This window comes from Cheilinus undulatus, linkage group 22, assembly GCF_018320785.1.
Source record: "Cheilinus undulatus linkage group 22, ASM1832078v1, whole genome shotgun sequence".
Classification (NCBI taxonomy): Eukaryota; Metazoa; Chordata; class Actinopteri; order Labriformes; family Labridae; genus Cheilinus; species Cheilinus undulatus.
The window spans coordinates 8954164-8979549 of record NC_054886.1 but is presented as its reverse complement, the minus strand read 5'-3'; the positions used below and the strand labels follow the sequence as shown (position 1 = coordinate 8979549).

The 25386-nt window shown below is 40.3% G+C and overlaps 1 protein-coding gene across 1 annotated transcript; it reads right to left on the bottom strand.

Moving 5' to 3' along the window:
- Nucleotides 1-365: 365 nt before the first annotated feature.
- On the bottom strand, nucleotides 366-25386 carry arsj (arylsulfatase family, member J). Its single transcript, XM_041779824.1, has 2 exons — nucleotides 25059-25386; nucleotides 366-3923 (listed from the first exon to the last, which is right to left on the bottom strand). Exons 1-2 carry the CDS (start codon nucleotides 25352-25354, stop codon nucleotides 2525-2527), a joined length of 1695 nt encoding a protein of 564 aa, XP_041635758.1. The 5' UTR covers nucleotides 25355-25386; the 3' UTR covers nucleotides 366-2524.

Here is a 25386-nt window from a genome sequence, read left to right as displayed (position 1 = left end):
TGGTCATAATAAAAAAGAAAGCAGACATTTTGGGAGATTGTAAGAGACAAAGAACTTTGTGTCTGGGGCTTTTATTTTGTTAGTTTGTCTTACATTCAGCTTGGCCTGGTTCCAGACCAGACATCATCTAAAGAGGGAACAAAATCTGTTATTCTAAAAGGTTCAGACAGTCTGTGCTTATAAAACCAACGAACATCCACTCACATCACATTAAATCCCACATCTGTTTCCAACACACTATACTGCTGCAGTCATCAACAGAATACAACCATGTCTCACTTTATTTCTCTGTCACCAAGATTTATGGCAACTGTCGAGGAAGATTTATTTCTAAACACTAAGAAGAATCTACAGAACAATCCAGAAGGTGACAACAGTTCAAGCATGCAACACGATCTAGAAAAATAAACATTCTTTGAATGCCCCGAATGTTAACATGAGGTTTCAGTTGTGTCTGGGCATGACAGTAGTGTTTGAACGAGAGGATCTCTGACTGGTTTAGGGCGGACAGAGCCCAACTGATATGTTTATTTCAGGGTGTATGCTGATATTCACCAGATTACATAGGGTGAGGCCAGTATTACATTGATATGGCAGTATGTCTACATCCTGACTCATGTGGTATGCTAACCCAGTTCCAGCTGATATTAGAGTATCTAATTTATAAGCCTACATCCATGATATAAACTTGTATACGATGTTATCATAGTGCTTTCTGTTCAAATGATAACGGATTTAATATAATTTATATTTGGATTTTAGGAAAATGTGGTCAGCTCAACAAAAAATGGGGTTTGGCTCTTAAAAGAAGTAGAATGTTAACAGGAGGAAGCCAGCCTGAAACTTCCTGTACTGAGAAAAGAGTGGCCGTGATACCTCAGGTATTATTATTATAAATAAAGGCAAATTATAAGTGTGGAGAGAGAGGCAGTGATATACTGGATACAGTGGAGATAAACTGGTCTCTTCGGACTCTTCATGAGACTCAAAACGAGATCTAAGAAAGTCTGAAATGTCCGATGCTCAATGAAACAAATGAAGTTTTTGTTTTGTTTTGATTAATACTTCTTATCTGAATAGCTTTCATTCCAAACATATCAATTAGAGTTCTTTTATTTTAGAGTGCTGAATGAGCTCTGGTCTCTCCTATCCTCCAGCCATTCATTTGTGCGCAATACGCATGAAGCACAGCAGCTTGGATTGACCTTCAAACCCCCAGACATGCTGATTGATTATATTAAATTTAAATTAATCAAAGGAGCATTAAACTTCTTAAGGTGCATTATGAAAAAAGACTTACTAAAACTGAGATTTCAGCATTAAATAAATGTCCTCTTAAGCAGTTTATTCTAGGCAAGGCACTGGTCACAACAGATGCATTTTGACCTGTGCTGTTCTTCAGCGTTGTTAATGTCAACCCACAAAAATGAAAATTGGTACAAATATTTATCTTTCCGACATCAACAGAAAACTCTCTTATGTTCATGGTGTTCAATTCTCAACAGGAAATCTGTCATTTGGAATTAAAGTGGAAAATTTTGTGGGTTTTTTTGCCATGTCAGGGGTCCTTAAAGGACTATCTTCTCTGAGGGAGTTCATCCAATCAAGCTGAATTTTGGTAGGTAGCTAGAAGAGAAAAATTTTGTATAAATCTCAAATGGTATGGTCATGGCGAGCCTTCAAATTTGCATATTTTTCAAGAAACTAGAAGTAGCCCATAACTCAGCTGTGGATTACTTACATAACTGAATGAATCGTTCCATGTATCGAAAGGTTTAAGATCTGAAAGCATTCATATGCTTATATTTTGCACAGATCATAACGCCTCCTAGTGGTGACAGGAAATTCAATGCTTTACAGCACAAGCCGATCCAAGATATTAACATCAAATTTGTGCCAGGAAGGGCTAAGGAGTTGACTCAACACTCTGCAAAAATCTGTGACTTGTTGTGGGAGGGCGTGGCCTTGGTGGGGGGAAAACCAAAAAAGTCGGTATTTTGTCCCAGTATAAATTTTTTAACAGTCGTACAGTTGAACAAATCACAGATAAGAAAACTTTGGTGAATGTCAAAATCTTGTTAAAAACAGCTTAAAGACAGAGTTTTAAGAACAAATGTGTTCTTTGGAACAATTAGTGAATGAGGCCCATAGACTACCAAACATGTTTGATCTTAACAATTTTAGATTGATGACTCTAAACCAAATCAGGAGTAGTAAAGAATTGTTTGTTCAAGTTATCCGTTATGAGAAACCTTGGAGTAGGCCATACCCGTCTGTTCGTCTGTGGAATCCTTTCAAAGTTTCCATAACTTTGATAGGACTCTATCAGCTGTAAATATTGGCCTACAGAGATATCAGTCGGGCTCTATTTGAGGCATCTAGAAAAGGTTGATCTGAACTGTTTTTATACAGTACACACTAAAGTCAAGTTAAAACTAACATCTGAAGAGAATACTCCTGAAAAAGAAGAGTCAATCCCTGAGAAAAAAACAGCTGTTGTTCAGTCTTTCACAAATCTGGAAGGTTACTCCTCTACCTTCCTTTTCAACTTCCTGTTCACTGGTTTCTTTTTCCATCTTCTTTTACCAAGATGGTTGTTAAACAAGTAATTATATCGCTCATCCACCTCCTGCTGCTCCTTTAAGTCTTTGTACCATGGTCCCCAAACGCCCCCGTTATACTGAGGGTTGGAGCGCAGGTCTTTAGCCGGGTAGCGTACCGGCACTGCAGTCTTGTTGTACTGCGATAGCCGCATTAGCATCTTCTTCACTATGTGAGGGTGTCGCTGAGATAAGTCCACCCTCTCATACGGGTCTGCTGTGATGTTGAAGAGCCAGACGGATTTACCACGGTCCCAGCGGACGCGTTCGTTGTGCCAGCGATTGGTCAGTCGCTGGTTGGAGAAAGTCTGTGGTGGCACCCAGTCGCTGTAGCCAGGGACGCCTGTCAGGAGCTTCCAGTGGCCCACACGGATCGCAGCCTGGATCGCTGTGTTCCATATGCCGTATCCGGCTTTCCATGAGCCATTTTTAGCTTTAATATAGATTGGATCGATATTGTGGAGGATGTCTTGGCGAGGAGATGGGCGTCCTTCACTGATAGCCTCCCAGACATCGTACCCATCCAGGTTTAGATCTTCTTCTAGAGTCCCTTCACCCAGAGTCACCAGTGTGGGGAACCAGTCAGTGATATGGACCAAAGACCGACATTTTGTACCTTTGTTCACCAACAGAGGGCTGTGAACAAAGCCCACGGCTCTGATCCCTCCTTCCCAGTAAGTGGCTTTACTCCCCCTTAAGGGCCAGTTACTCCCACCTGCTAACGGCTGACCCCCGTTGTCTGAAGAGTACACTATGACTGTGTTGTCATAGTACCCAAAGCGCTTGAGGGCTAACGTGAGGTTGTGGATGGCTTCGTCTAAGCAGGACACCATGGCTGCGTATTTACGCCGATGAAGGTTTGGTATACCTTTGTAACGTTCGAGGTAGCGTGCAGGAACCTGCAGTGGGGAATGAACTGCCTGATAGGCCAGGTAGAGAAACAAAGGCTGTCTACGAGGGTTGTGATTGGCTAAGATGCTGATAGCTTTTCGAGTAAACATCACAGTCGAGTATAAGCCGCGGTCCTGCTCCCAAGCTGCCTCCTCGCCTTCATACAAATCATACCCACACATACCGGGCCCTTCACATTTATAGTGACTGTAGTAGTCCCCGCTGCCCAGTAAAGAGCCGAAAAAGGTGTCAAAGCCGCGCTGGGTGGGCAGGCAGCCACGCTTGTAGAAGCCTAAGTGCCACTTTCCAATCATGTGGGTGGCATATCCCGCTTGTCTGAGCTTCAGAGGCAACGTGACGTTTTCCAGGGGGAGGCAGTTGGGCTGGGTTGCTCTGATGATGGAGTGCTGAAGGCCTGTGTGGATCTGATACCTACAGAACAAAACAGAAATCACCCAGTTAGAGATGCAATACAGAGGTGACGAAATTTAAATCTTTGATAGAAGCAAGCCATCCTTTAAGAAATGCTCTGGGAATGCTATATGTTTGAAATGCTAAGGTTTCAAGTATACCAAGAAAGAAAAAGGATGAAAAAGTGTGGATGATACTACATCAAATGTGTTTAGGTTAGACGTTAAACCAGCATCAGTCAATCAGGAAATATGCGAGAGGACTGTTATACCCACTGACCAAAAGGGTGGAACAAGTATTATTAACATTTACAGGAAAATGTAGTGATGCACGGTATTACCGGTATGATTTCGTTGTTTGCAGATGTTAGCTTAAAAAGCTAATAATCATATTAATATCCACTATAAATATCTGCCAATATTAGCTGTAAATATCTGACTATATCAACTGTGAATGTTGGTCTATATCCACTGTAAATGTCTGCCTATATTGCTTATATCAATGGTAAATATCAACATATAGCAGCTATACATATTGGTCAAGATCAACTGTAAATATCTGCCTATTTCTGCTGTAAATATTGCCCTATATCACTTGTAAATGTGAAATTTTGTTTGTAAATATTTGCCTAGTTCTTTGTTCATTCTTATTCCTTAAACTTTAAAGCTTGTGTTTAGAATTGAAGTGTTGGGCCTCAATTACATTAATATATATTAGCACCAGTTAAATTGAATTAGTAAATACCAGCATATCAGAAAAAAATCAGATATCATTCATTCCCAGCAAAATGCATGAATGTCCTGCCAGTAGGGGCTCAATGATGACTTTTGGCATATGCCAATGACCTTATTCCAGCATGATGGATAAGCTACATCTTCCTCCACGGCTTTCCATTATGACTAACTGTATCTGACATCAAAAAGCCTTAAAGCACTAATATGTTGGTGTACCTGTATCAGCCTGGTACCCAATGAAGGCCTCTGAGTGTAACTTCACTGTACGAGCTCTAACAAGCAAGGGGGCCATGCTGGCGAAGATGTTATGAGAGGCCAAGGATCCATGACATCTGACAAGGTAGAGTGATATGAATATTGCACAAATATGACTGCTACTATCAAAAACCCCTTGTTTGCAAACTGCTTGTGAAGAATGTGCATAATATTCATCCTCAGAAACATGGCCACATTAGTTAGTTTGACTTTGAAACTAGTGTTTTAAGTTGTAAAAGATACATATTGTTGTATTTAACATCCCTGTGCACTACTGGCTAAAGATCTGGATGTTTATATGAGACAACATGCGATGGAGGATGTCACCTATGCCAAACCATGGCGATTCCATCTGCTATGGCAAAAGTATTTGCACAGTTTAGACAGGGATAGGAGTTTTTCTGCAATTTTTTAGCATGCAAAACTTAAGATTCCACCAGCTTTGACCTCTATTTTTTGCTACAGTGATAAAAGGAATGTCAATATTGTTCGATTTTTACCAGAACCATATCAAACACTGAAATGTTGCTGATGTTTATAATGGTGACTGTTCTTTTCCCTCCATGGTGGATCATCTTAAACCAATAAGTCCATTCACAGACAGAATCTTTGTATTTTAGACACACACTGATAAATTGGTCTCAATCTTAATTCCACTGGACCAAACCCAAAGCAAACACATGAGCTGACAGAGGAGTTCCTATGGGCCTTTTAGAGAAGAGTAATGTAAAACTTAAAATCTACCAGAGCAGGGGTGGGAGGTTGGGTAGGGGTAATGGTTACTGAGAGGAGGGGGGGTTGGAGTAAAAACAGAAGAGCTGTCACTCAAGAGCTGACAGGAAACAGAGCTGTGACCTGGAGCTAATGATGCTGTGGCGGCCATCTTGGCAGCGAGCTAACACAGAACTATTGATGAGTGAAGGACAAACGCTAGGGGAGGAGGAAATCTGATATCAGAGTACTTTTTAAAGTCAGTTTCAATGCAGATGTACATCCAAAAGCTGACATGAATACAGTTTAATTTACATCTTGGAATAAATGACTGCAGCTCTTTATCTACAGGCCGTTTACATAACTGTTGATGAATCATAATTCAGAGTAAACAGTCTCCACCCAGTGGAGGTTAAAGACTCTCCCTTTCCCACAATCATCAATAACTCAACACTAGGAAATTTCGAGAAGACGGTGGTTGTCTTTTTCAAAACAGTGATGTAAAAATGCCTCAACAAACCGAACAAAGGCAAATAAAAAAAACAACCCTTTAATTACAGTAATATTTCTTTTTATTTCTGAGGAACGTGACAACTAAATTGCTACTCAACTGGTGGTGTCCTGTTTCTTTTTGACTTAGGATGCACTTTTGAATGAGTTTAACATTGGTTTGGTTATTATCGGCCCTGATTACAGACTTTACAGACTAGTATTTATAGCTTCCATGTGATATCATATGCTCTTGCCTGCCACCTACAGTTTCATATTTTTTATTCAGTTGTGTCCCTTTGCTGCATGAGGGTCCAAAGGGACAAAAACTCGATGCAAACATGAATTGTTAGATGAGATGGGAGTAAATTACTCAGTTCTGTAGCTCCACGTAGTGTTCAATGTTAGCAGGATTATCTGCACGAAAGCTAAAAATACATAGCCTCTGATTTAGATCAGTATTATTGGTCACCTTTTGGACAAACTCTGATATTTTTTTGTTTTCAAAGAAAAAGCCCCTCAAAGACATAATTCTGTGTCATTTTTGTCATCTCTAATCAGGTGCATGAAGTTGGTGAGTTTGTTAAACATGTCAGCATTTCAAAATTGCAATGTCATGTGACAGGAAGGAAGAAGTTGTTACTTATATTGAAAAATGCTGTATGAATAGAGTTTATTATCATCAGGATATGTGCCGTTGATGTCAGGTCAGTGTGTAGACAGCAGAAGCGAGAAAGACTCTGATGTGCCATTATTGGTCGAATCACAGTCAACGGGCATCATGGGCACAGTATTTGTCATATCACAAGAGTTAATCATTCCTGACATTCATAATTCAGCTCGATGTTTCACTATAGGTGGCAGCGATACAGTCAGATGGAAATCAAGGTTAAATTCTTGCAGTCTGATCCACCCATAAAAAGGATATTTCTGTATATGTTGCATTACAAAGTTGCGCTAAACACAATGGCTTTGGCCCATTTTGACCTAAAAGTGGGCCAAAGCTAAATGCAGGCCACTGTTGTTTTTTAAAGACTGCTGCCACAATCCTGTCAAATCCAGTGTAAACATCAGTAAATATGAAAGCATTGATAGCATCATGTAGGAACTGTGTGGTTTAGCACTGTTTTAATCCAGAACAGAGGGATAAAGTTGTAGAGGCTGTGTCAGGCTGTACTCATTCATAACCAAACAATAAATAAGGATTTTTAGCACAGGAACGTGGATATTAACAAATGCAAAATGAATCACTGCTAACTTCTGCTACACTCTGTAAACCGACTTTGAACCATTACAGTGTCAAAAATTGTCCGTCAGCTGCCATTAGATGGGTGAAGTCTCTTATGGCTTATGTCCCTGGTTCCCAACCTGGGGTCCGGGGCGTGAGGGCCTGTCCGCCCCGAGGTTTTTGAAATTAAGATCACTCAGACTATCTAAAATCATGACAAAACCCATATGAATGGTTCAAACAAAGGTCTTTTGGTAATAACACTTGTTTCTTGGGCTATTTTGTTTGGCTTTCAATATTTAAAACAAGTCAAATTGATGTTTATTTTTGACAGCAATAAGGGGGGGGGCTCAATGGAAAAAAGGTTGGGAACCACTGGCTTATGTAACCACTATAGCTAAACACACAAATGAACAGGATACAAGATAGCAAAGGCACTGAATGTTCATAGAGAAACTGTTGGTAGCATAGTTGACAAGTTCAGAGTTACAGGAACAATGGTTACACTACTTGACAGGGCAGAAAAAGGGAGGAGCTATCAATGGCTGCAACCAGATATCTGAGAAGGCAGGTTGTGAAAAACCCTGGAGAGACTGCAAAAGAACTCTGGCAAAACTTGGTGGCAACAGCAACTGAGGTTTCAGTGAGTACTGTGAGGCGAGTACTGAACGTAAATGGTTTCAATGCCAGAACACCAAGACGTACACCACACCTGACCCAAAAGCACAAGAAAAGTCAGCTCCAATATTAACAAAATCACATAAATAAGCCACAGAGATTTGAGGATTCTGCTCTGTGGAGTGATGAAGCAAAACTGGAACTTTTTGAGGCAGGTCATAGAATAAGTAGGGTGCTCTACTTAGTACTGAAGGTGCTCACCATGAAGGGGTTGAATCATTTTGAGATTGGAGATGTCATTTTAAGTTGCGTTTTCAGTTAAATTTGGAAAACCACTTGAAGCATTAGTTGTAATGAGCTATTTCAGTTGCCACTGTACTTTCACTGTCTGTCAATCATGTACCACGTTTAGGCATTTAACTACCAAGAAGTAGTTTTTAGATAAAGACTATACCAGCTACTATTTCAGTCATTACTCTGGTATGGATTAGGATGGCCATCAAAAGTTTTACTATGCTAGAAAAAATGTATTCAGCTCATGAGTGAGTGACTACAAAGTCAAGAGCTGAATGAAATCAATTAAACCAGATCTGTGGGATTAGTACTCAGATTTTTAAAGATCTGAGTCAGCTTTATGATCATTGGGACTCTCACTGACTGTTTTTGGCCCAAAGAGAGGAAACCCAGCTGGGACCATGGGAGCAGCTCTCAGAAGACAAGCACAATGAGCTCTGACTTCATCTCTGTCTGATTACTTTGAGTGAAACCAAAACACCCAGGAGACCAGGAGCTGGTGCCTCTTCCCTGTCTCGTCTCTTTTTGACCCTCCCCAGCTCTCTCCTGAGGTTAGCGGTGTGCCGTCGAGCTGTCACCACGGACAGGGAGAGAAAATTAGAGTCTGGTTTGGGTTTCAGCAGCGACTGGAGGAGATCCAGAAGGTGGTCAGGCCTTGAAAAACCTCCATCGCCTCTTGAGAATTTGAGTCCTGTAAGGGTTACACCACCGAATGATGGGTGCAGAGTTCCAAACAAAGCAATAAAGCCAAAGATTTACTACTGAAAACCTCCTGAACAGAAACAATACAGAGAACAGAACATAAAGTCCCATAAAATCACAGACTGTGACTGCAGATCCAGTACTAAACCGGGCCTGAAACACAGCTGGTAGACCATCAGCTTTTATTTCTGCAGGTTTATACATACTGCTGTTTCAGTCTGGTCAAGTTTACTTCATAAAAAAAGAAAATGGTCACTTTCCCACGGACAAAAAAGATATTTAAAGAAGTGACAGCTTCTCAAACATTCTTTGGGGAAGGTTGGACACAGGTTGTGATGCAAAACTAGTAAGGTTGAACACTTTTCATTGCTATGTCCTTTTAAATAATAGAATCTCTATTATTTTGATTAATAAACAGTGTTTGGTGAAGTCATTTCCAAAAGTAAGTTGTCACATTTCAAGATCACTGCCAACTATACAACCTCAGTTCCAAAAAAGTTGGGCCGCTGTGTAAAATGCAATAAAAACAGAACTCAATGATTGTCAAATCTCAAAAACCCATGTTTTATCCACACTAGAACATAAACAACATTTAAGATGATGAAACTGAGACATTTTACTATGTCATGAAAATGTTGGTTCATTTTGAATTTGATGCCAGCAACGTGTCTCAAAAAAGTTTGGACAGGGCAACGGAAGGCTGGCAAAGTAAGTGTTGCTGATGAAAAACAGCCAGAAGAGCATTTTGCAAAGTCTTTGACTATCCCACCATCTACAGTCCAAAGCATTCAGAGAATCTGAGAAATCTCTGTGAGCAAGGGACAGGGCTGTAGGTCAGTATTGGATGCTGGTGATCTTTGGGCCCTCAGTGGCAAGTACATTAAAAACAGGCATGAGTCTTTTCAGAAATCACTGCACGGGCTCAGGAACACTTCCAAAAATCATTGTCTATCAACACAGTTGGCCGTGCCATCCACAAGTGACAGTTAAATCTGGATCATGCAAAGAAGAAGCCATATGTAATCCAGAAATGCCACCATTTGTCATCCTGGCACAGCTCTAAAGCCTGCATCTTTGATGGTATGGGGTTGCATTAGTGCCTATGGTGTGGGCAGCTTACACATCTGGGAAGGTACTATCAATGCTGAAAAATAAAGAAAGGTTTTAGAGCAACACATGCTCCCATTCAGACTTCTGTTATTCAAAGCCAAGGCATGATCCTGGGATGGCTGTTTTGGAGGAAGACTACTCAGCTACCATCGTAGGACTGCTCTAATGTCAAGGATCCTCAAACCACTCCAATGATGTAACCACGCACACTCGCTAGCCTGTTCCAAATGCGTGTTTACCAGTTAGCACGGAGGACTCTTACCTGACTTGGAAGGAGCCTTCCTGCGGAGGAAGGATCAGGGAAGGCCTTGACTGTTTTAGCAAGACAATGCTAAACCACACACCGCATCCATCACAACAGCATGGCCTCACAGTAGAAGAGTCTGGGTGTTGGACTGACCTGCCTGCAACCCAGTTCAAAACATCTGGAGCATCAGCAACCAAAAAAAATCCAGCAAAGAAGACCCAGGACTGTCGGGCAACTAGAATCCTACAACAGACACAAATGGGACAAAATTCCACTCCCAAAACTCCAGCAAATCTCCTCACTTCCCAGACATTTATTGTTAAATTGCCCCGTCTCTACTTTTCTGAGATGTGCTGCTGCCATCAAATTCTAAACGAGCTAATACTTTCCATGAAATGGTAAGTTGTCTCAGATTCAACATCTGATATAAGGGTTTATTAGATTTGGCAATTATTGCATTTTGTTTTTATTTACATTAAAAGCAACCCAACTTTTTTGGAATTGGAGACGAAGAGTTTTGTAATTAAAACATGAATGTAAAAGCGATTCAAAGTAGGTAAGTTCATTTAACGATGGTAGGCAAAATGTTCAATGTCTTCACGCACTGCACTGAAATATACAGACTGTAGAGATCATAGCCTCGGCTAGGTGATAATGTCTGCAACAACTTTCTGTTTCTGCAGTAAAGTGTGACCACTGACCCACTGCATCACCAGCTTTTTAATTCAGGATGCAGTTAGTGGGTTGGCATTGACGCTGGATGATTCAGTTTGTTTTCTGGGGTTAATTATCCCGTGTGTCCTCTTCTGAAACATACTGCCATCTGGGTTTGATGCCTCTGAAACATTTGGAAACTAAGTTAGGAAGTTGTAATGTTTACAACTTGGCGCATGGATTCCCAAGGAATTCAGCGCTGGTTCCCAGGACCTTTAAAAACTTTTAACTCATCAGGATAATAATACAGCAGAAATGGTAATCTGATTCCTCTATTCACTGAGGTCAGGGTGGTGAATTCAGAATGAGACCACAGTGGGTTTGGTTTCATGAGGCGATGAGAAGAACGGTGGTCGATGCAGGGGGAACTCTGAAACCCAACCAGCAGCAGGCACTCTGGGGGACAGAGGGGGCTTTAGAGGGGGCTTCGTGGGTCTATCATTAGGTGACGACATATTAATGAATCAAACTAAGTAGAGATGGGAATGAAGGCAACATGTGTGTAAATACGGGAACATTTACTAAAAGAAATTAACCAATCCTGCCATGGGAATGTGTCCCTTTGGGAAAAGAAGACATAAAAAAGGATGTTTGATACACTGTTAGAGGAAAAATGCATATAATATAGCAAACTGACAGACTTTTCACTTTACTAAGTGGCTAAAAAATTGATTTAGTCAAATTTGTTGCAAAAGTAACAATATATTTGGACATTTATTCACTCGAAATGATATTTGAACCGACTGCATTGCATAAATGTAACAACAGCACAGCACTCTGCAGTTCTAGCCTTTATTCTACTGTCAATTTTAAATAGTGATTAATCCTGGAATTGCAGTAGTTAATCATGATTAAGTGCATTCTGTTTAATCGGATTTAAATTTCCATTATTTTGCATTGAAAATGTTTTGTAATTTTGGATTTTTCTACTGTTTTTGGCTGGCCACACACAAGATTTGCCCCCCGAAAGATTGCGGGGGCATCTAGCGTGGAGCCTCATCGCAAACTATTATTTGTCTGAATAATCCTTGTGAGTGTGTGGTGTTTTATGGCTCCAAATTGTGTTGTAGGCACCCAAATCGTAAATATCAAACATGTTTGACACTTATTCAGTCAGCAGAATAAAGGAGGAGCTGGGGTGGAGGAGGGTTACAAAAAGCAGCTTGCAGAGGGAGCAGAAAAGACGAGCCATGCTAGAGCAGTTTAAATATGAGTGTGATTAGCCAATAGCGTCAATCAGCTGATCGTCAGCTGACGAGGGCTTGCGTGAGATCAGCTGATCTCTATTATATGGTAGTGCTTGACTCCATAGCCTGCCTGAACTAATGCTATATGCTCTATTTGCAAAAAATCCGACTTACTACGGTCGAATCTTCTCCTAGTAAAAATAACTTTTTCATCATGTTTATCGCAGATGAAATTAACACAACACTGACCTCCAAAATCAAAACAGTTCATGCTCAAGTGCAAGTTTTTGCAAAAGCTGACATAAGTTTCGCTCTGCTTTGTAGAGTTGTGCTCACAAAATCGGAGCTCACAGTGGCCTTGACCCTCTAAAATCTGGAGGATATTTCTGCAAGTTTGAAGAAAATCCCTCAAAGTGTATCTGGGATTTCACAAATTAACTCTCTGGTTTATTCAGGCTTTAATTTTTCTTAATGCCATAAGAAAAATGATCCCTTGTATATATTTTGCCATATTGTCTAGTCCTACCTCCCACAAGCTTATTAAATGGAGAATTAGGCCTTGGTAGGAGAACATACATGTGTCTAAAATGACTCCCGGACGAACATGCTCCATTATCTTCAATCTCTTTGTGTTCTTTCCGTTTATACAAGGATCATTTTCCCACATCTGGCTTTCCCTTCCATTTATTTTTATTTGTCAGACTCTTTTGTAAGGATGCCAGGGGAGTATTGAGGAAAGACCTTGTAGAATGTGAAGTGAAGAGAAAGGATGATATGAGCCAGAAAGTGGAAAGATGTGGGAATTATGGAGACCACATACTGTACGTGTTCAAAGTTATGAAGACACGTAGCGTACGTGTGCAGGTCTGAGATTCCAGAATCCCCCCCTTCTTCTGCAGGTTTGTTGGTGTTCACATAGCGAAAGGTTACAGCCGTGTAATGAGAATGTCATGCTAAGTGCAGCCTGTGATCCCTCCAGTTCAACCCGCCTGAGGTCATGACGGAGAACGGCACAAGGTGGAGCGCAAAGACTTTTAAAGTAATCCTGTGTTGTTTCTCTTTGATGTGGGAGAGAACAAGACCTTGACTTTGAAATATTTCTGAGACACCTGAAGGACATTTCTAGGACTTTAGTGTTTATGAGGCCTTGAAATAATGACTGCAGACACTGCTGCCCTCTGGAGAGCTATCCTGCAGTTCCTCCACATGTCCAACCTGACTGATTTATAGGATCTTTAAAATCAACCACAGCCTAAAAACGCAGCAGCAGCCAAGGCTGTCAGAATTTAAATACCTCTTCATACAATTTTAAATGATAAAATCATAATTTTTAATGATCAGTAATAAAAATCAAGAATTTCAGTCATAATAGGAACCGAAAGCTGCAGAGAGAGAAAGAGACAGAGCAGTGGTAGCCAGTTCAGATTCACAGCCTGGAAAATAACTATATTTCATGTGATTTTTCAGTTGTCCATATTTATCTTACAAAAAAAAAAAAGCAAAGAATCTTTAACTGCCTGAATTATACCCTTTTGTTACTTTTTGATGCATTTTTTAAAGTGATATAAGCAAAATTTAGATCAGTATTTTCATAAAGTACCAAAGCTTTTAAACTCAGTCGGGCTGTTGTCAACTAACAAAAATTTGGTCTGCACCATGCTGTTGTTCTGTTGAAGTTTCTGGTCAGTTTCTGACATAGAGTGAAACGCAGTGCAGCAGGATTCCTGATCTTGTTGAAATGAAGACAACAGCATACAAACAAACATGTTACTATGCCTGTCCTTGGTTGATTTACAGTTCATTCTTTGTCTGTTATGACACGTTTTTGATATGATGATTGAAACACAATCATGTCTGTAGGTGGTGTTTTATTTTGAAATTGACAGGATGCTGAAGGTCTGAAGCTCCTGAGTCTGACTTCCTGCCTGAGTTAAACTATTCTGTTCATCAGCTTGATGCATGCTGGACAAAACTAAAAAAAATGAATGGTTGTGTATCTGAAGTAAAGCAGAGTGAAGTGGTGCTTCTGGCATCTATTTATCACATCCCTCATCCATCCATCCATCCATCCATCCATCCATCACATGGCTTTAACTTTGACATTGATATTTTGACTCTAGAGTCTTATTACCTTAAATATGTTTTGATTCATCACTTTATAAAGACAATAAATAAGAATATAGGGGAATGGATTTATTGCAATTAGTTTTCCTTTGGCAAAATCTCTGTGACCTCTATTCTGCATGATCAATCCACCTAAATTTAGCAAAAAACTCCCAGAATTCCTTATCTTATCTTGCTAAAGAGTGCTGTTGCATTCCTCTAGTAAAAGTCAGAGTTATATTCTCAAACTCTGCTATAATCATGCTATCTCTTACAGTTTATTTACTCAACCACTGAGCCACAAGGCCAACAAATCACACACATCATTAAATTCAAATCACCACTCAAGTCCCGCAAGACAAGTGCATTGGCCACTCCTGCAGCCACTGAGGTTCTGGAGGGTTCCCTGAGTAAACCTGCTGCCCAGACCGGGTCTACGTCTTGTATTCCCTGTCCACGTCCTCCCCACATCTGGTTCAAATAAGCAGCCTTGACTCTGCAGCTCTGCATTTAATCAAAGTCAGCCCGGGAGTTGTTCATCTTACTTAGCCTGTCTTTTCGGCAGGCGCTTCATTTGCTTTCCTGGTATCTCTACCTTTGACTTTCCCATGTTACCTTGCCCCATCTTTCCTTATCTTTACAGGATATGAGGCTAAACAAACCAGACCTCTCCAGAAACCTTCCTGATTCTTCACCTTGAGGATTCATTCATTGTCTCATCGTTGCACAGTCCTGGGGTGGAAGGATGGAGGTGACAGATGACTGAAGCAACAAGAAGAGGGTGACTGAGTGGCTGAGAGAGGTTTGAGATAAGTGTGGACAGATGGGGAGTGTGGAGAAGTAGGAGACAGAGCGAAAAGGAGCCACTTTGAGTAAATAAGTAGCCCCCCCCCCCACTCGTCTAAGTGTGGTTTAGACCAGATTTGAGTCCTCCAGGCATAAATATAAGAGGTCTGTGTCCAAAGATGACAGAGGAACTATGAGGGACTAAAGTCACTGTCAGTTTTGTGTTACAGCTTTGTTAGCTCACTGCATATTCTTCTCTGTTGGTTTACTGAAGAACAATGGATCGTTTAAAGGAGAGCAATGAAACATGATACACTCAGAGCTCTTTCTTTGTTTGACAAGAATGATTCCAGCTTCTCTGTGCAATAAAATGGTCTTATTGTGGATTAACAATCCATTTTGAGCGTTCTTTACCAAGTAATACCGTTCCTCCTCTTATTCTAACAGACTGTACATCATTTCTGTGGTTCTTTTACCTTGGCTTTGTATCCCTACATCCTGTGTGCAGTGAAACTGCTAGTAAACAAGGAGGCCAATTAGCCATGAGCTAATTAAGTGGCTAGTGCATCTTTAAGAGCCCTCAAGATCTTCCTTTAAAAGCTACAGTGATGTAGTATCAGCAGATCAACTGTGTGAGGTAGATTGATATGACAAGTGTACTTAATACAAATGGCCATGTAACCATAGGAGATGTATTTCCCTTAACAATAAATGCTAGTAAATGGTGATCACATACAACAGGGGTGTCAAACTCAATCACAGCAGGGGCCGGATTCTGGGTTCAGGTCTAACCTGAGGGCCAAACAGGGTTACCTTTTTAACCATAAACTGTCAATCTCATTTCACCAGTAATAAAATATGGAGAAAAAAAAACTTAGCACGGCTGATAAATGATTTTGGACATTTAAAAAGTTAAAAAGGTAAGTTTAAAGGCTCACAGTTTAAAAAAATCAAATTTATTAGTTCAACAAGGTCAAAACATGAAATTGAAATCGAAAAATAATGTTTTTTTTAAAGGCAAATATATTAAAGAGAAAATTAAATTATGGGTTTTAAAGGTCAAAATATGAAATAAAATGTATAATGATGAAATTAAATGTCAAAATATGATTCAAAATTTTAAATTATGACTCTAAAAGGTTAACCTATGGGATTATAAAGTCAAAGTTTGGGGTTGAAAATTAGATAAAATACAAAATAACTGGTTAAAAAGGTCAAAATATGACTTGAAATTTAGAATTATGATCAAAATATTATATGAGGAGTCAAAATTATCAATTGAAATTTTCAAAGTATGAAATAAAAAGTCAAAATCCTAAGTTTGAGTCCTAATTGTGAGATGCAAAATTGAAAATGTGAAATGAAAACACAAATTAATTTCTTTTCCAACATTCCTGACTTCGTATCTAAATATTTTTACTCCTTATTCTTTCAGATTTTACGACATAAAAGGATATCTAAAATCATCAAGGATACGTTCACATTTTTATATTTGAGGAAATCTGCAGACCTCATACTGATGGGCCAGTTATAACAGAAAAATGAGATCATCTTGTGGGCCAGATTTAACTGTTCCACGGGCTGGATTTGGCCCCCAGGCCTTGAGTTTGACACTCCTGATATACAAAATAAAAAATGCAAACATTAAAGGTGAAAACACACCCTGGTGTAGTCTATATCTGAGAAGAATGGATACCCTCTTTGTCCTCTTAATCTTGGCTACTAGCTGTAAGCAACTGCTTATTTACCACTATCTTTTTATTAAGTTTTGGTCGACGCACAGCTGGATCCAAACAGTGAAACAGGCTTGGGGTAGGAATTTCAAAACAAAAGCATTGCTCACAGATGCAGACACAGACTGATGTTTTGCTTTGTATTAATTTCATTGGATATTTGATCAATTGACTGATGTATCGATGCACACTGACGGATTGCTACACCAATCTGACATAGATGCTGAATCTTAAAGTCCATATCCATATTGGGTCACGTGACCAATGATGAGATTACAGAAAGAAGGTCTTGGTCTTGACCTGTACCTCACACAATCCTTATCACCTTCCAAAACTAAGGAGGCCTTACTGTCCTCTTCCAAAAAGAACAAAGGTTTTCTCTTTTCATTTTACATTTGATTAAACCAGATTAATGAAAGAATGATCTTTTGAGGCTGCCTGCTGTTTTCAAAGGCTCAAACACCTGCAGGCAGCAGAAAAACCTCCACGTGGTCGACTCTGAGGATGAGATTAAAACCATGTGTTTGGAGCAGATCCTGTTGTCTGAAACGTCAAATGAAACCAGCCGTAATTTGTAGGTACTTCAAGCCTTGTCTTCAGGTGTGCACCTGACCAAAGGTTACAGATGTGATATAAGAGCTGGAAAGTGTTTCTGATGGAAGGAATGTTAGAAAACGTCCACAAGCTGGACCTGTCCGAACAGGTACACCGCCACATGGCACTAAAGATGTGAAACATTCATCTCTGACACTCCAGCAGCGTCTTCATTTAATTACAAAGGAACCAAAACAAGAGGAAGGGTTGGCACATAACTCACTCTGTCATACGTGACGCTCTTGTAACATATCTGACATTTTTGTTGGTCCAACCTCTGCCCTCGCCTCAGCACGAGCCCCCTTCAGATCAGAACAGATCAGCAGGAGAACAATGAAAGTTTGAGGGCAAAATAAGCCTGAAGTTAGGAGAAAGTTCTGACTCTAAGCCTCTAATCTCATCAAGGCAGCTTAAAGGAAAAAACAGACTGAATACTTTCTGATAATGAGAGTTTCCCAGGCGGCGGATGGACGGCGTGGAAATCTGAAGGGCTTTGCAGTGGTTCCTACAGCAGCTGATCACAACTGGTTTAGGTAACCATAGTAACCCATAAATTATGGTGCTTAAAAGTCATAACTCTGTGGGATTTGCAGGTATAAACACAATGGGATTGAGCAAATCAAAAGCCTGTGAAATTAGCAGAATTCTTTGGTATTATAAGCAAGATGTGAGGTTAAAAAATCCAGAGAATAAACATAGCCAGCATCCATCGCCAAGCAGTGATGGTCAGAGGGAGAAGGTGTAATTTGTGGTCAACAAACAAAGTGAGAATTATCAGTTAAAATGAAAAGAAGAAGAACTTGAGTAATAGGCTATTACTATTTGAATTAGACTATTGACAATTAGAGAATGGTAGATACCGATTTGAGCTCCATCACACCAGATTTGTGTATCTCAACCTGAGTTCCTTTCCCAGGCTGATACCTGATCCTTCTGAACGGTGATCACCAATCTTTAAGAACTGACTCTCCACTTCGGCCTTCGAAGTTCTGGTTTGAATATTTGCAACAGCCACTGGACAAAAGTATTTGGCCAGACCTGTTAATTATTGAATTCAGGTGTTTAAATCAGACCTTTTCTCCCAGGTGTATAAAATCATCACCTAGCCATGTAGTCTCAATTTACACACATTTGTGATACAAAATAGGTTGTCCTGAAGAACTTCAAGTGTGATACTATGATTAGAAAGTGGAAGAGTTTAGGAACAGCAGCAACTCAGCCATGGAGCAGAAGCCCACATTAAATCACAGAAGGGAATCAACAGCTGCTAAGGAGCACGGCGCATAAACGTCACTAATGATCTGCTGATTCCATGGTTGAAGAGGTCTGAACCTCCACTGGCATTAATGCAAGCACTAAAACTGAGCAGCGGGAGCTTCATGAATGGGTTTCCATGGTTTTCCAAGTCCAATGCCAGGTGTCAGAAGGAGTGATGTAAAGTACATCGACACTGGGCTGTAGAGCAGGGCAAATGTGTTCTGTGGAGTGATGAATCATCTCTGTTTGACAGTCAGATGGGTGAATCTGGGTTTGGTGGATTCCAGGAGAACATTACCTGCCTGACTGAAATGTTCCAACTGTGAAGTTTGGTGGAAGAGGGGTAATGGTATGAGGCTGTTTTCAGGGGTTGGCCTAGGCCCCTTATCTCCAGTTAAAGCCAATCTTACTGCTTTAGCATACCAAGACATTTCAGACAATGCTACGCTTCCAACTGGAACAGAACCAGTAAAGGTGGTTCTCAACTGGAACCAAAGAATTGTTGGTTCTTCCTTGAGGACCAAGACATCATCAATGGGTGCGTCATATTCTAGGTTGTAAAAACAAGTGGAAAATGAAGAAAAAGTGGTCGGCTGTTTGGTTGGTTGAAATCTGGGCATCGACAGAATTCCAGGTAAAGCTGGAAAGTAGAACAAGGAACAGAAAGTTAGATGAGATTGTGAATGCTGGGTTCAGCCAGACCAAATAACCCGGGTATACACTGTGCGATTTCAAGCCGACCATACGACAGTCGTGGCAGAATGTCAACTCCTACCGTGTGACTGAATTGCTTACGATGCACGACCATTGCACAGGAGTTGTGCGCTCTCATTGTGTGGTCCGATGGTTGTGCACGCACTGTATGAGTGAAGTCGGGGCGGAGTGTGACAGAAATCCGTGGAGTTTCATTTTTATAAAGTCTCACACACTGAGGGTGAAGTGTTTCCAGTCATACTGTCTATCTCTCCTGCTATCTCTCTCTATCCCACACACACAAACAACGTCACCATCTGTGTCAGCTGCAGATCCGCGGGTAGGAATATTTCCTGCTCATCTATTTCCTTTATCATAGCAGGGGTGGGGGCATCAAAAAGTCATTCCAGCTGTTGTCATGGTAATTTAGGACGCTGTCTGACAGTTTACAAAGGAAAACAATATTCCAAAGTTTTTCGTTCTGCTCACATTTCTGCTCTCACTGTGAACTGTTTGGAGTCGTACGACCAAAATACCAAACATGCCAGAAATCCTTCCAACCAGTTGGGAGCAGGTTGTCAGGTCGTGTTGGGCCGTGATCGGCAATCGTACCCCCCTGTACACTAACCTGACACGCCAGATGGATTTGTGTCACACATCCATCTGGTAAACCTCTCACTCAGCGTTTGGGAAAGGGCAGAGCCTTTGAAAAAAAACTTGGAGGGTGATTGGATGAACGTTCTTTCTGTCACATCTTTATGGGCCAATCAGAGCAACAAAACACGTGAGGTAGCCACTACCGAGCTGCGCTTGCGCCCCTACCGAAGGAGTAAACTCTATAGAGAATGCAGCGAACCATGGTGACATGTCAGTACACTACTTTTGTCATTTTTGAAAACATCTCACTGCTGTTATTTGTTCTTCTTTTAACAAAGAAATGTCGTCAAGTTCTGATAAAACTGGTGCTTTAGCAGCATCCATGCTAATGTCTTCTGCCATTATTGAGCCAGCCTCTTGTTTCTGCTTGCTTACGTCACGGCTCCGCCAGCTGATTCACCAGTGAGAAACATGGAAACGGGCGTATCCATCTGCTTTGCAAGGTTTCCTGTACACAGCACGACAAGCGATGCTCGATCCGACTGAAAGTCGGCCCCACTTCAAAGCGACTCAAAATTTGTGGTTGAATCAGAGGAAAATCGCACAATATATACCTGGCTTTAAAGGGTCCGCATAGAGCACTGACCTAAACCCATCAAGTGCCCTTGGGATTAACTACATTGAAGATTGTGAGCTAAGCCTTCTGGTCCAACATCAGTGCCTGACCTCATAAATGCTCTACAGAATGAACGGGCAGAAACTTGTGAAAGCCTTCCAAGGAAAGGGAGAGGGTGTTATGGCTGCACTCCATCTTAAAGTGCATGGATTTGAATACAATGTCATTACAGTCCCCGATGGTATAGTGTTGAAGGTTGCAAGCTGTCTGACACTGTTTCATTCATAAATGACCCAATGAAGAACAAGTATTTCCTCTTAGCTTAACTGAAATGGTTATTAAACAGGATAAAAATAATTATCTTTAATTATTTTGCATCCAGCTCTTATTGTATTGAGTTAATGTGCTGTAATCACTTGATTACAGGCAGGTTCACGCTGGTCGTCTCTGAGTCAGTTGTTATTTAGGGTCAACATAATGAGGTTAACATGATTTATTATGCTGCAAAAAGCTTTTCATGTTTATCATTCTGTGACTCTGACAACCAGCCAGGGTGAAATCATTCCCCTGTCACTGATTATGTTGATCTAGAGATAATGTGCAGTCTGTTTTTGTTGATTTTTCCCCAACAACCAATCATCCATTGGTGCATGGGTGATTTCAGTCGTCAAAGTTCTTTGGTTGGCTGTAATATTATTCCTCTCCTGATTGGGTCTCTTTGCTTGGGTTGTGATAGTGTATTTTGACTTTCCAGTCCATTAATTCTATTCCTGATTCTATTCAGTCATTTATAAAGCAACGACAAGCTGACTAACAAGGTTAGAGCAGGGAAACATGTTAGAAATCTCTGAAAAGATCATAAAGAAGTCTAGAATAAGGAATAGTCATTATAAAAACTGATTATATCCAACGAGCATGTAGCTATAAGTTCAGACAAAGTTGGTTTCCATTTAAACAGCTTGTAAAACTTTAATCAGGCTTTAAGAAACACTCCAGTTCTGGATCTGATCCCTTACTCCGGCTGATTTCTGCTTCAACAAGTCTGTGCAGGAGTGCCAGAGAAAACCTCCGTCTAAGGTTGTTCTGAGTGGAGATGATCCAGCTGACACAGACCGCTCATGTTTTTATGCTAACACGCTGACAGATGGTGTTCAAACCAAACCACACAGACTCCTCTACAGCCCTCCATCCAGGAATACATCCCTGAATCAGCAGCTACATTTCCACGTGCATGTTTTCTAACTTTCCAAAGATTTCCAGAGAGCAGAGGATCGAGGAGGTGGTCGCACTTTCCTCATTATCTGCTCGGATTCCTGCCAAGACAGCCGCGGTGCCCAGCAGGCCTCCGTCTTTCTGCTGAGGAGGGGAACAGATGGAGGAGGCGGGAGGGGGCAGAAACCCCGCAGAGATTCATGTAGAAAAAGAGGAAACTGCTGATGTGAAACACACTGTAAGCAAACTACAAAGACAGACCACTAAGGATACTGGATCACCCTCTAATGTCTCTTAACAGCTGCTGCTCCTTCATTAGGAAATAAGTGGACCCCTCCCTCACAGAGAAATGAGACGACTCTGCAATAATCATGAGACAAGTGTTGGATTAATAGTGAACAGGAGGAATAATGTTGTTCTAATGCAATGCTGGCCTTCAATCCTCTTTGCAGGTTAATGTCCACATTCCTGTTCTGAACATTGTCAGAAAACTCTTTTGCTTCATGCAGGTAGAACCTGACATGGCGTCCACTATGCACAACTTTATCCTTACTTCTAGACCAAAAAAGTGCTAAACCACTCTGTTCCTGTGAGATGCCATCAGTTTTATCAGTTTATTGTGTTTACGCTGAGCTAAATGTTGAGGATTATGGCAGTCATCATTACCTGGATCTACAGTGGTTACTAGTGGCAGAATACAGTTTAGATAAGTGGTTCTCAATAGTCTATCCTTGGGACCCACCACAGCTTCCATGAGACAACATGACCCAATTACTTTTATATTTGTCAATCTGTTGGACTAAAAGATGGTGCTGCTTGGACTCTAGATAGAAGGAGGAGACAGGAAATACAATAAATAATAAAGAATAACATTTCCAGAGAGATATCATTCAAAATTTCTGAAAATTTCAGAGAAAATCATCAGATAAATAAAAAGAAAACTTTCCAGGAAGATTCACAAACACTACCTAACTTTTACATGAGAAATTTCTCAAATATAATATAATAGGGGAAGATTGCAAAATGTTTCTTGGGAAAGTCCAAGATAAAATCCCATACATTTTCCAGGAAAATTTTTGAAAGAGACTTCCATTGGAAATTCCTAAAGTATTACCAGAGACGATTACCCAAAATATCTGGAGAAAAACTCCAGATAGAGGGAGATTATAAAAAAATATTTTACATTTCCATTAGAAATTGCTGAACTATTCCTAGAGAGTATTGCTGAAAGTTTCTGGAGTTATCCTACATAAATCTGATAAACTTCCCAAATAAATCCCCCAAAAAAAGATTCCAAGAAGATTTACAAAAATTAACTAACTTTTGAGGTTTTTTAGAAATCCTGGAAAAATTATAGCAGAAGGTTGCAGAAATTTTCTCTGGAAATTCAAGATAAAATCCCCAAAACTTTCCAGGAGAAATTTTGAAAACTACTTATATTTTTTCCCTTGAAATTCCTTTAACATTACCAGAGAAGTGTGCTAACATTTTCTTGGTCATAACCCAGATAAAATATATAGAAATGTTGTAAGATTCATGAAAATATATAACTTTCCATTTGAAATTCCTAAAATATTCTTAGAGAACATTGCTGAAAGTTTCTGAGAAAATCCCAGATAAAATCTGATAAACCTCCCAGATATATATTCACAATAATTCCCTGACTTTTCCATTAGAAAATCCTAAAATATTACCAGAGAAGATTGCTGAAAGTTTCTGGAAAAATCCCAGAAAAAATCCCAAAAAACTTTTCAGATAGATTCACAGAAATGACCAAACTTTTCTACTGGGAATTTCCGAAATCTTACAGGAGAAGATTGCTGAAAGTGTCTGACTAAAAAAATCCGCTTAATACAAAACCTTTCCTGGAGAATTCCAAAAATAACCTGAAATTCCTAATAAAAAATCCTGCAGTATTGCTGGAGATGATTGCTAAATGTCTTTGGAAAAAAAATGTACTATCTGAGGTACTATCCCAGGTAAAATCCCCAAAACTTTCCAGGTAGATTAAAAAATTTAAAACCTTACTTTTCAATTGGTAATTCCTTAAATATTAGAAGATTGCTGAAACTTTCTGGGAAATTCCCAAATAACATTTTTAAAAATCCATTAAAAAGTCATTCGATATTAAAAAATCCAGGTAAAATTCAAAAATCTTTGCCGGAAGTTTGATGAAATTTATCTAACTTGGAAATTCATGGACTTCTTCTTGAGAAAACTGCTGAAAGTTTCTAACGTTTGTGGCAAACTAACTGGCAAAGAAGCAATAAATTAATCTGACGTGCAAAACAGAATGTCATCGCATTGGCTAAGTCTCTTTGAAATGTCCCACACAGGTAGATGAAATCTGTTTTTCCAAGAGAGACTGGCAGGTCTACAAATAAAATACCCATTAATTAAACAGAAAAAAATAATGATTGATGCAGCAAAACATTTCTAAATTTTCTTAAGTTCTTCAAGTCTGAAAAAATACGGCACAATAATGCAACATTTCAATGCATTAGGTCAATTTTCTGCAAAGACAAGCTCTAAGTGTGGGTCTTTGTGCTTCCTTCAATAAAGAAGCCTGGTCCAGTGTGATAAAAAACTGCCACTATAACTACATCTGAGGTAGTCACCAGCCACCATTGTTTATCGGCTTGCAATACAACTAAACTGCAGCTTTTAAAAGATATATTACTGGGCTTCTTATGCTTTTGTTTTAAGAGAGTAGGACAGCAAAACTACTTTGCAAAAATTGATTTTGCATCTGTTTTGCAAGTATTTGAATTGCTTCCTGTGTTTCTGCTCTGTGGCTCTTGCAATGAAAAGTTCTGTCAGTTTTTGGTTGAGTATCACTGATTCTAATGCAACACTGCATTTTTGCAATGTAGTTATCAAAGAAGCCTAGTGCAAGAACGGGAAAGTGCTAAAACTCCCACAAGCTGGGAAGAAAGTGAAGACAGGTGCAGGAAAAGCACATCCTCTGCTTACAGGTTCACTGAGGGCAACACTACATGACATAATCCCCAGTATTAACGCTACAGTGTCTGTCAGGCATTAGACAGATGATGGATTATCTGTTTGACATCAGGTTTTTGCTTTGCATTTCAATTTATTGCACAATTTTGATACCAACATAGAACTTAATGGATCTTGCTCACTCTGATGGGAGATGAATGAGGTTTCTAAATATTTCCGGTTTTAGAGCACGATCATGTCAGGTGAATTAGTGCCATAAGATATCATTTCCGTAATAAAGTAAGTCTATGTTAGGATCCGAGTTTTGCATCGTACCTGCCGGTCATGAGCTGGCTCCTGGACGGGCTGCAGAGCGGCTGAACGTAGTAATTCTCCAGTTTGACTCCCTGCGCTGCCAGCCGGTCCAGGGTCGGGGTTTTAATCTCCGATCCGTGGTAGCCCACATCCCTGAAGCCCTGGTCGTCCACCAGGATGAACACGATGTGCGGCTGAGAGCTCGGCTTGTCGAACTCATTCCCCGCGTTCCAGTTTTCCCACGACAACTGAACGCTCCACGTCTGAGAGACGATGAAGCTGAGGAACAACCCGAGCGGGACCCACAGGAGGAACATGTTTCAGCCCGATCCAGAGCTCCAGGCGCGGT

Coding starts and splice junctions, on each gene's coding strand:
- arsj (XM_041779824.1), bottom strand. CDS start 25,354: ATGTTCCTCCTGTGGGTCCCGCTCGGGTTGTTCCTCAGCTTCATCGTC. Junction 3,924..25,058: donor AGCCAGCTCATGACCGGCAG/GTACGATGCAAA, acceptor TTTGTTCTGTAG/GTATCAGATCCACACAGGCC.